Below are 12,293 nucleotides of genomic sequence, written 5' to 3'. Positions count from 1 at the left end.
TGCAGCAGGCAATATTAGCTCAGCTCGTCTGCCCTGGCATTCAGAAACCCAGCCAGGTGGTTAGGTACCAAAAAGATGCAATGCTTGTCCAATCACCCCCAGAGACAAAGAGCCTCCTGACACAGGATTACATTCCGCCCTGCTTGTTGCAGCACCAGATGGTGGTCGAGTTGCCCATGAGGACGTGCACACACCGCTCTTTAATGGAGGACAGGAAGGCTTTAGAACCATGCGAATTGGCCGAATTGTCACAAGATTGTATTGAAGCAAACTCTCTATGAGAGACTCGTGACCCCCCCACTCCCCAACCCGGCAGGGCTGCATCTATTACCACTGTTCACTCTGGGTGGAAATGGAGAATGGGCATCTGCTAGCCACCATTGCAGGGCCTGAGCAGACACTTGAGATAACTGTTTGTGTCTGAAAGGCACCCTTTATTTAAGGCACACTGGCCTATAAAGTTCCACTGAGGGCCGAAATATGCCATCTGATGTTCAGGGTGAGGAGGATGCACAAGGCAAGTTACCCAAGTAGCCTCAGAGCCATTCGCACCAAAACCCAGGACTGTCCCAGAAACATTCGCAAAGTATCCAGAGCGTCCTGGACCTCGCTACAGCAAAGGAAAGACCTTGAATGCCACTTTGTCCAAAACAACAGCAATAGAAGGAATTCTCTGTGTAGGGCTCTGGTGGGACTTCGACTCATTGACGGTAAATACATGTAGTCCTGATCTCTAAAGGTGGCAGCTATGGAAATACATGCATTCCCAACCCCAATGGTGGGCAGCAATTACCACCATTACTTATGTAAACACTTGAGAATAGTCCGCAAGATATCACTGGCCATGTCCCACAAAACATGAATGTACTTGAAGACAAAAGGCATATTGCATTAAATGATCTGTTGCGTCACTTCCACGGCTGTATGGAGTCAGTATGCAGTCACCCGGGAGCCACAGAGTGCCACCTTCAGGCATAAAAGCATTACTGGCGGAAAAAAGTCTCCAGTCCCAGTCCAGAGTATAATAAAAAGGTGAGGAATCTGCAGGGAGAGGTTTTTAAAAAAAACAAAATAACGTATTGAAAAAATATACAAACTAAGCAGCAGGTGTTGGATTACGTTTTGTATACAGCAATTTCAGATTCATGTGAAAAACAGAGCAGTACAATGACATTGTTCCAGTGGGCCTGGAACTGTCAATTTTCCAGACTTCCGTAGAGCTTATGCTGAGATCAAGCTGAAGACTTTTACAATGACCGCTTTCTTTTACGAAGCTTTTACCGAGCTTTACCTGTGTTAGTAGGTAATTACCAACTGTTCAGGGAGCAGATGGAATAGGACAACAGAGTACTTGTTTACTCATTCAATTTTTTTTGTAAAATGATTTCGAACAAAGAATCAGTCTTTCCCAACAATGTCGACAGCAACATGAAATTATTTGATCACCTACTATAACAAAACGTTGTCTTCAAAAACTAATTTTTGGGAGCTCTTGTATTTAAAACTTCAGCATTTCAAGCTGCTGGTCGTTTCACTAACTCAACATGTCAGAGTGATGTGGTCTCAGTAAAATCTTAATTGATTTTACTTATTGCTATTCAAGTTGATTCCAATTACTGCAAGATAACTCATGAAAAGGCCTGGCTGTTTATAAATGCATGAGAAGTCTTGGACAGCCATAAAAGAGCTAGCATTCCAGAGCAATATAGCATGTCACATCGCATGCTATTACATCGCGTGCTTTTACAAAGCGGTCGTTACAACGACTGTGTCGTTAGTACGCAATACCTTTACATCACAAGTCATTAGAACATGGGTACTCACAAACTTTCTCTCAGGGGCCAAATTTACAGTGTAGTTTGTGGCTGAGGGCCGCACCGGTGGGGGCGTGGTCAGTGAGAGAGGGGGGCGGGGCTAGAGAGAAAAAAAACTGTGACCATGAGGTTGAACACAGGCCCCTGCCGCGGATGTCTTCGTCCACTGAGCCACCAGATCCAGCATACACACATCTCTCTCTCTCTCTCTGTCTGTCTCCCTCCCTCTCTCTCTTTCTCTCCCTCCCTCCCTCTTTCTCTAACTCCCTCCCTCTCTCTCTGTTTCCGTCCCTCCGTTGTCTCCCTCCCTCTCTCGTCTCCCTCCCTCCCTCCCTCTCTCGTCTCCCTCCCTCCCTCCCTCTTTCGTCTCCCTCCCTCTCTCGTCTCCCTCCCTCCCTCCCTCTTTCGTCTCCCTCCCTCTCTCGTCTCCCTCCCTCCCTCTTTCGTCTCCCTCCCTCTTTCGTCTCCCTCCCTCTTTCGTCTCCCTCCCTCGTCTCCCTCCCTCCCTCTCTCTGTCTCCCTCCCTCTCTCTGTCTCCCTCCCTCTCTGTCTCCCTCCCTCTCTCCCTCCCTCCCTCTATCTCCCTCCCTCCCTCTGTCTCTCTCCCTCCCTCTGTCTCCCTCCTTCTCTCTCTCCCTCCCGCTCTCCCTCACTCTCCGTCTCCCTCTCTCCCTCCGTCTCCCTCTCTCTGTCTCCCTCCCTCTCTCTCTCTGTCTGCCTCCCTCTCTCTCTCTGTCTGCCTCCCTCTCTCTCTCTGTCTGCCTCCCTCTCTCTCTCTGTCTGCCTCCCTCTCTCTCTCTCTGTCTGCCTCCCTCTCTCTCTCTCTCTGTCTGCCTCCCTCTCTCTCTCTGTCTGCCTCCCTCTCTCTCTCTGTCTGCCTCCCTCCCTCTCTCTGTCTGCCTCCCTCTCTCTGTCTGCCTCCCTCTCTCTGTCTGCCTCCCTCTCTCTGTCTGCCTCCCTCTCTCTGTCTGCCTCCCTCTCTCTGGCTCCCTCCCTCTCTCTGGCTCCCTCCCTCTCTCTGGCTCCCTCCCTCTCTCTGGCTCCCTCCCTCTCTCTGGCTCCCTCCCTCTCTCTGGCTCCCTCCCTCTCTCTGGCTCCCTCCCTCTCTCTGGCTCCCTCCCTCTCTCTGGCTCCCTCCCTCTCTCTGGCTCCCTCCCTCTCTCTGGCTCCCTCCCTCTCTCTGGCTCCCTCCCTCTCTGGCTCCCTCCCTCTCTGGCTCCCTCCCTCTCTGGCTCCCTCCCTCTCTGGCTCCCTCCCTCTCTGGCTCTCTCCCTCTCTGGCTCCCTCCCTCTCTGTCTCCCTCCCTCTCTGTCTCCCTCCCTCTCTGTCTCCCTCCCTCTCTGTCGCCCTCCCTCTCTGTCGCCCTCCCTCTCTGTCGCCCTCCCTCTCCGTCGCCCTCCCTCTCCGTCTCCCTCCCTCTCTGTCTGCCTCCCTCTCTGTCTGCCTCCCTCTCTGTCTGCCTCCCTCTCTGTCTGCCTCCCTCTCTGTCTGCCTCCCTCTCTGTCTGCCTCCCTCTCTGTCTGCCTCCCTCTCTGTCTGCCTCCCTCTCTGTCTGCCTCCCTCTCTGTCTGCCTCCCTCTCTGTCTGCCTCCCTCTCTGTCTGCCTCCCTCTCTGTCTGCCTCCCTCTCTGTCTGCCTCCCTCTCTGTCTGCCTCCCTCTCTGTCTGCCTCCCTCTCTGTCTGCCTCCCTCTCTGTCTGCCTCCCTCTCTGCCTTCCTCCCGCTCTCCGTCTCCCTCCCTCTTTCCGTCTCCCTCCCACTCTCCGTCTCCCTCCCACTCTCCGTCTCCCTCCCACTCTCCGTCTCCCTCCCACTCTCCGTCTCCCTCCCACTCTCCGTCTCCCTCCCACTCTCCGTCTCCCTCCCACTCTCCGTCTCCCTCCCACTCTCCGTCTCCCTCCCTCTCTCCGTCTCCTTCCCTCTCTCCGTCTCCCTCCCTCTCTCCGTCTCCCTCCCTCTCTCCGTCTCCCTCCCTCTCTCCGTCTCCCTCCCTCTCTCCGTCTCCCTCCCTCTCTCCATCTCCCTCCCTCTCTCCATCTCCCTCCCTCTCTCCATCTCCCTCCCTCTCTCCATCTCCCTCCCTCTCTCGCTCTCTCCCTCCCTCTCTCGCTCTCTCCCTCCCCTGACTCTCTCCCTCCCCTGACTCTCTCCCTCCCTCGCCCTCCCCTGACTCTCACACTCCCTCGCCCTCCCCTGACTCTCCCTCGCCCTCTCCTGACTCTCACTCCCTCGCCCTCTCCTGACTCTCCCTCTCTCTCCATCTGTCTCCCTATCTCTGTCTAGGTAAGGTGTAATAATTCTGTTAGAAATATCACGAAAAGCAAGAGCTATTTGCTGCACACATCGAACCACCTTCCCCAGCCTTCCCAAAATCAGCAGCACATTATTAATGACACCCTAATGTAGAGGGTGCACAAGAGCTGGTTGAACCACTGCAGCAGAGATCAGGTGTAATACGGAGGGCAGAGATTCCAAATAAGGCTGGGCTGATTCAGACTTTCATCATTTCAGTGTCGATAAAACAAATGCTACTCGGTGAGCAAGAGCTGCGCAGAGTGATCTCCAAGTTCATGCTTGGCTCGGTTCAATCAGTCACGGGGTTTGTCCTGGTCACTGTAATTGTCCAACAATCCCCCCCCCCCCCTGTGTGGCAGCCCGGAATGAGACAGCTAGCCTGGCGCGCACACAGCCGCTTCACAGGTCTTTAAAGGACCATTAAATTGTTAATGAGACTTTGTTCTGTTTCACCTCTTCTGAGGCCCCTGCAGCTCCACTCTTTGGCTGGAATCTCACGGCCCCCTAGAGCAGAGCCTCTCCGAGTCCAGGCTGCATCAACCGGCGGTGTTTACTGACACTCTTGAAAACATTTTTTATTTAAACTGGTACATGTCTGCAAGGTCCGCGGGCCGCCAAGGAAGGCTTGCCGGGCCGCTGGCGGCCCGCGGGCCGTACTATGAGTAGCCCTGCATTAGAACGACTTGCTGAGGGGGCGCAAACTGGAGTAGGAATAGTAAATATTACTATTCCTACTCCAGTTTGCGCAACAGTAGGAAAGGTGTTGGAATTCATTTTCAATACCTTAGCGCCCCCTACAGCAAGTTGTTCCAATGACTTGCAATGTAAAGGTATCGCGTACCAACAACGCTGCTGTTGACACGACTGCGTTGCAATAGCACTGCGATGTAATGACAGTGTTGTAAACGCTGGTTCCCATTCCAGTGAGCATAAAACTCCTACCTTTTCATAGTAAAACAGCAAGCAATATAATGGATGGGTAAAAATACTCCAGCAGAGAACAAAAATCAAGTCCGAGAAAACATGCAGTCCTGGAGCATCTAATTCAGGATTGAAGCGTTCCGGCGACACGATCACTGTGGCAACAAGGCAAGCAACACCTACAGATACAAATTTGAGTGCCCAAGAATTTTGTAGCCTATGTAAATAATATATACAGATTACAGTTATGGCTCTTAGAATACCTGTATCAATGCTTTCTTTAGGAGGTGTCTGCAGTGAATCATCATCATAATAATCATCACTATCATCCTCACTATCATCTTCAGCTTCTTTTCCAGGGTCTTCCTCATTACTTGATGGAATGAAATCAGGAGGGACAATGAAGGTCTCTCTCCTAAAAGCACAAACACAATGCTTTGACATTATTGACTAAATACGAGGTTTCAAATTGAGTTACTGTTTCGAATATGGTTGCACATACACTATTCAGTATAAATCTTGTAGTGACCTCTGATACTGCAAACACGTCTGTATCTATGGGCAATCTGTGCCCATTGCTTTAAGTTTGAGTAGTGACATAAAAGGAACATTTGGAAGGCTAGTGATTTGACAATTCCAATTTGCATTCAAACTATAGAAAATTCATGTGATTTTCTGTGACGAGAGCAATGTTTTGCAAAAAACAGCCTCAAACTTCCTGAGTATGGGCCCAATCAAATCGCTGGCATGCATTTAATCCATCTTGGAGGCTAATTAACTTTATCAATGCCATATAATTCATCAACTCTTGCAGCAAGTTAAACAGAAGATATACATTCCAATGGATCAATTTATCATATCAACATAGAAAAGAGGAACAAGGACGCCAAAACAAAGAAACAAGTTACTTACATTCGGTAACAAGGTTTCAGATGGATATTTTGTCGAATTGTAGATTATTAACGTCTTGAATCTGGCAACACACCTGACTGGATCCAGAAAATTGATATAACTCTCATGTGCCTTCAACTGAAGGCACAGGGGAGCATCAACTCGACATCGGTGCATTTGACATGTTGTGTAATGGAGTATTATATGGCACCAAACCTCCATTATAACATTAGTTCTTGCCCTTTTTTCAATATCCTTAGAGCCAAAGACAACAATGACAAAGGTCCCAAAAAATGCAGTGGGAACCTTGTTAAAACACAAGGAACATCCCATTTATCGTCCTTGACCTGGCAGAGATTAACATCTTCAATGTCCAGGGGCTCAAACGTGGTGTTCAAGTCTCCTGCAAAGATGAGAAGAGAGTGTCCCTTGTTCTTGCTCAAATGATCCTCTAGGCACTGAACCGTCTTGGATGCACCACCAGCTTTAACACCTTTCAAATATATATTGTAGATTTCAATAAAGGGGAGCATAAACAGGACACCAACAGAATAGCGAGAATGTCAGGACAATCTATATCAATTCTCAAGATTTTCCAATCTACAGTTGGTCTAAAGCAGATCGTTAGCCCTCCAGAAGGGCTGCATATGGAGTTTCAATTGACTGGAATAGAAACATTTAAAATGCCTGATTTATAGATTTGCTCAGTAGACCCAGTTTCCATTAAAACAAAAAAAGTATAAATCAATACAATTATTCCAGTCAAGTAGATTGACCTTAGTACAAAGACCTGCAACATTCCACAAAACTGTCACCATTGCTTTGGTAGATGTTATTATAATGGTGGAAGGTAGATCACACAACCCCAAGGGTCAGGGCTAAGAGGGCTGAGGATGGGATCATCAACAAAAGACAACTCAGCCAAAATAGCCTCAATTAATGGTACAGTCTTCTCCTGGGTGTCAAATACACTAGAATAGACACAGGACACGTAAGAACTAAAAGGGTCTTCTTACAGGCAACCCTGTTTAGTACTTAACACCTTAGCTGCTATGACTTTTCCCCTCCTGTGCTGATTGATTGATAATCCCATTGTTCATGACGAGCTCAGCTCGTCATAAGCTCAGCTCCAGTGTGCCTCATGACGAGCTGAGCTCGTCATGAACAGCGAAGGGGTTAATGGTGAAGAAACACCCACTAAATTGATTCTGGCAGATGGTACTTCACGTAGTGGAGACCATCCAGGGAGCTTCTCTGAACGATAGCCCAAAGTGGCAGGAAAGCTAGCATCGGCCCATTGATATTTAAGGTGAATGTTTATATTAGAAAAAGAGAATGTGCTGATATCGAAAACAACCAAATTATCCGCCAAATCATCCTTCTTGAGAAGCAGTTCAATAATCTAGGATCGTGTTTTGACAAATGTCTTTTAGCACGAATAAAATCCTCGCGAATAACTTAACAACTGCCCCTCACCTGCCAAAGCCAGTGAATAGCTTTGCTTTAACCCCTTCGATGCTGGCCCGTTTCCGCCGCTGTGCGGTAAACAAACGAACAGGGCGGGGCCGTGACGAACCCCAGCCGTCATCCGCACACGAGCACCGCGGAGCTTGACGGCTGGGGTTCGTCACCAGCATGCAAGGAGTTAAACGTATCTTCCCCTTCGTGCCACAAAGGCAATTAATTTTTAGGGATGTTTGTCATAAAAATGTTTTTGGGACGTTGGAGGGGCCAAGTGGGAGAGTGTGGTAAAGGAAGATACACAGTCGAGTCAAGTAATCCAGAGAGCTAGAGATGAACCTTTGATTAGCACTCAGCAGAGGTCCGTTAGGACACCAAAGACTTGGACTTCGCCCTGATTGCTAAACTGCCTGTATCTGAGAGAATGCCCCAACGACCTCAAAGGCCTCTGTCCATTACACAACATAGAACCACACATTTTCCCTGAGTTTATTTTAACCTGGCTGTAAAATGTGTTATTGGGCCCTGTGGGAAGGTGTACTAGAGCAGACTTGGGCACTCTGACCCAGTACTGAGAGTCCTGATTGAGTATATGCGGTTGTATGTTTGTGAGGGGAAAAGACCTCCACCTAACTAGTTGATTAATCATGTTAGTATGGTGTGTAATCAATGATTTGAGATCCCACACATCCTCCTCTAGATCCTGTATTTGTTGTGTGAGGTGTGCCATATCATTTAGAGAGGCATGTAATGTTGATTTAGCACTTATGGGCTTGGATACCCCCTCCTTGGTATTATAGCCCCCAGTCAAATCCTCTAAGGCGAGCAATGGTTACAACAAGGTATTACAATAGTAGATGGAACAAGGCTGGAGACTCGCTCATACAGGCGAATTTCTGAATGAACGAGTGGAGCTCCCCCCTCCGAGCCTGCTCTTGAATAAATTGGGTGCTAGGTACTTTCGAGGTACGTAATTGGCTGCTCTTTTTAAAAAAAACTAGGGATAGAGGGAGCTCCTTTGTTGTGTTTTGGAATACTTGGGATGAAGAGGAATCTGTACTTATAATAAATTCGATCTTTTCTATTAAGAGGTTGATTTTTTGGAGGGTCCAGTTATCTGATTTAGCAGGTCCCTTTGAATGTTTAGCGGTGCCCTGAAATACTTCAGTAGCCTTCTGTTTCCCCACTGACAATAAGCGGTTGAGTAAATTGTTACGAAACAACAACCTATGCAGCGTTAGCCACAACTGATGTAATAAGTATGCACCAAACCAAAAAGATAAATGCTAATGGATCGGATTATTAAAGATATAATACATCCACCTCAAAAAGTGTATTACAATGCAGGACAGCTACTCTGACATGCAAGTGGTTATTAATCAGTGGTGGTCCCAGTGATGCAAGAGTCTTAGGCGTAAATACTACAGCATCAAATAGCACAGTACATTTGAAGTCCAGGAAAAATAAATCAAGGGGGAGTTGCCCAGCCCCGCCACCTCTGGGCTCTGACATGCACGGATGGACCCGCCCTTGGCCCAGGCTTTTGAGCACAATGAGTGGAGCAGGAGATTGCAGTAGTGCCTCCCAGTGAATTGGAAAATAGGAGAATGAGTCCCCTGGTGCTTTGAAGGTCCTTCAGGGCAATACACCCCTAGAGAAGGTTGGAATATGTTCATGGATAAGTGAAAGATGTGATTAGGTATGAACAACCAGCTCATGTTTGGAAGAATGTACGATTAAGCTATGCATCATGCAAGCTGTCTAGCTTCATTCGAAGCAGTCTTTTTTAGCAACTGGATTGTTTCAAAGTAGTTTTCCACAAAATAAAATATTTCTTGAAAGTTAATATAAAATGTATCCAATTTAACTAAGAGAGACTCATTTAATACCTTATTTGAGATGCACATTTCTCCTTCTTTGTTTTTCTCTGCTTCTCTAGCTGATTCATTTCCTCTGCTTGATCTTTCATACACTTGGTCAGTTGCTGGTCAAGACGCCAAACAAATATGCAGCTGTCAGGAAACAAATGTTTGGCAATGTAGGTTATTTTTTTATAGCAGATAATGCAATTTGTAAATGACACTATCAAGTATAAAGAACAGGGTACATAATTTAAACAGTTGTATTTGCATGAACAAAAGAACGATGTTAAATCCCAAATCTATTAGAAATCCACTCCAGGAAAGTTTGTAAGGTGTTTATTCAGCAGCACAGCAAAATGTCCTGTAAGCAGGACAGTTCAAGATCCACTGGCTTTGCCTCTTGCATTCCACGTTCAACAAAACAAGGTAGGGCAGAACAACAAATAACACAAAACAACAGCTTGGCATACAACAATATGATTGAAACACTTTGGCCTATTTGACAAATTCAACAAGTTTCTCAGGTGGCTGTCTGATCCGGTCAGTGTCTTTAACCCTAGAGGCCACAGAATCAGGAGACACAAAACCAACAGTGTTTCTGACATTACGGTGGCCATTTTGCACTGTGTCACCAAACTTCACAAGAAAACCTTCAACACGTTCTTCATCTTTCCTTAGGACACCATCTTCAACCCCAGTTTCTACACACGTTCCATTCTCTCCCATCCTGTGTAATCACACAATTTGTCAACACTTTAAGTACCTTCATGGGTTTTCCAAATTTTCACAATTCCAGGTTTGCGAAACCTAACTCAATCGCCTATTTTGATTTGATGAGCCCTAGTCTTCCACTTCGCAACATACCATTCCTGGGACTTATCCTGCTTCCACATCACCTTTTCCGCAACATCACTCACATCACTCTTTTCTTCCACTCTTCCCCACTTCTCCTTGAACGATAACAGAGACAAACTGGAAGCAATATCATGCTCCTTTTAACAATTTAAAAGTACTAACTTCTGTTGTGGTATAAAGAGTAATATTATACGTCCACAACCTTTGCCTCAAAGCCTTTCTCCAATCCCCTCATTTGTGTAAATCTATGACAGACTCTTTCAATACACAGTTAAACCTTTCCACTTGATCATTCTCTCGTGGTTCGTATAACGTGGCAGTACCATGTTTACTGCCACAGTGCCTGAGGATAGGTTCCATTTCAGAAGATGTAATTTGCACTCCATTGTCCGTCACCAACACTGATGGACAAACCTCTCTGGCGAACAGTTCTTTGAAAAACTTGATGACTACATTAGTAGACGTCTGCGATACATCCTTCACTTCTGGCCATTTGGAATGATAATCTATCCTGACTAAAGCAAAACATGAGTCCATAGGCAGACAATTAAATGGACCAGAAATATCAAATGGGACCTTTTGCAAAGGGTGCTCAGGCCACTTCAAACATCTCAAAGAAGCACAACTGACCTTCAACAAAATCTCACAATTTGCACAAACCTCATATTCCCTGACCATCCTGTCTACCATTCTGTCAACCCCAGGCCACCGAAAATAACAAGACACTTCATGGTGGACATGCCTTGATGTCCTTTAAGGGCCAGCCAAATAATTATCTTCTGTACCCCTCTGGGAGGAACACATTTCTCTTCTTTAAACATTAAATCTCCCTCCACTTCCAACTCATCTGCAACCTTGTACACAAATACGTGTTCTGACTCCACATCCCTCCATTTGGGCCAATCTTCCAGCACATATTTATTTCAGTCCTAGGTGTAGTTTGTGGAGTTTCGAAACGTGGAACTCCGCGTAGAGACCGAAAAAACTCTACCGAGTTCCCCAAGTGGCGTAGTGCATGGCGAACTACTCTTCGCGCTGATCTTTCTGCACCTTGGGTAGAAATTCTACCAGAGTGTCAGCTCGCACTCTCCAACTTACCGTTCACGAGTAGGGAAAAAACTCTGCTGCACTATGCGGAGCGGAGTTTTCTGCACTCCGCGAGCTCCTAGGAGTGCAGAAAACTCCACAACCTCAGCAAACGGGGCGGAGTTCACTACCCAGGTCTAATTTATTTTTAGACTGTCAAAACTCATCGGATCTTTCAGTCAATCTCCTCAAATTGTTTGTACACTATGTATTTTATCATGGCAATCATTTCAGACTCAACAGCAACTACTGGCATGGTAAACAGGACAGAAATATTCTCCTGAATCTCAAATTAAACATCATGAAAAAGCCTGAGATATCTGAGATAAATCAGAAAGCGATCCAGGGGAAATGTGGTGTATTAAAGAAGAAATGTTATGATCTTGCAGAACGAACATCCACCCTGGAAAAGAACCTGGAGAAGATGATCCTTACTTTACATTACAGCACCCAGGAGACAGGCGAGCTAAAACTGCAGAATAAAGCATTGATGAAAGACCTATAAAGGCTGGAGAACCATTCTAGGCGTAACAAGCTACGGTTGCCGTTCTTTGTTTAGAATTAGAGGAAAAGCAAGCAGAATATGAAGGAAGGCAGGCAAAGAAAATATAAGATGGAGCGCCAGCAAGAGGCAGCATTCTGCATATGATGAACATTGGAGTTTCCTTCTAGCCAAACTAAAACCAAATACTAGGAATATTTATATGATGCACCAGTCACAGGGGTTCTAGTCAAAGATGAACTGACAGATGCCTTTTGTATCACAAGGAGCACTAGCCAAGGGTGCCCACTGTGACAGCTATTATTCAACCTTCATATAGAGCCATTCTCTCCTCAGATTAGGAGAGACTCTACCATCATTACTTTTAGTGTCCTCGGTTTTAAGGTTAGGTTAGTTATGCAGAAGACATCTTGCTATATACTGGTAGTCAGATGTGAGTCCCTTGCTCACTGCACCATCAGGATTCCAGCAAGCCGGGCCGAAGACGGCTGTAATGCCAGAAACCGGTCCCCAGAAGCTTGTTTCCTTTCCAGTAAAGAATTGGCTTGGTAGTTTGGTCTGCCCTGTTCCCATGATGCACTGGGCCAGGGACAGACTAATTTGCATG

The 12,293-nt window shown here is 46.6% G+C and overlaps 1 protein-coding gene across 1 annotated transcript in view; it reads right to left on the bottom strand.

Moving 5' to 3' along the window:
* LOC144781934 (WD repeat-containing protein 62-like) overlaps positions 1-12,293 on the bottom strand; it is a 636,677-nt gene that overhangs the window by 323,140 nt on the left and 301,244 nt on the right. Inside the window, exons 19-20 of the mRNA XM_078661021.1 lie at positions 9,271-9,393; positions 5,293-5,444 (exon numbers count right to left, since the gene is read on the bottom strand). Of these exons, the coding sequence (XP_078517147.1) occupies positions 5,293-5,444; positions 9,271-9,393 (275 nt within the window). The remainder of the gene's footprint in view (positions 1-5,292; positions 5,445-9,270; positions 9,394-12,293) is intronic.

The sequence above is a fragment of the Lissotriton helveticus genome, chromosome 9 (assembly GCF_964261635.1).
Source record: "Lissotriton helveticus chromosome 9, aLisHel1.1, whole genome shotgun sequence".
Classification (NCBI taxonomy): Eukaryota; Metazoa; Chordata; class Amphibia; order Caudata; family Salamandridae; genus Lissotriton; species Lissotriton helveticus.
The sequence above is the reverse complement of the archived record's forward strand: the minus strand, read 5'-3'. Positions and strand labels throughout refer to the sequence as shown.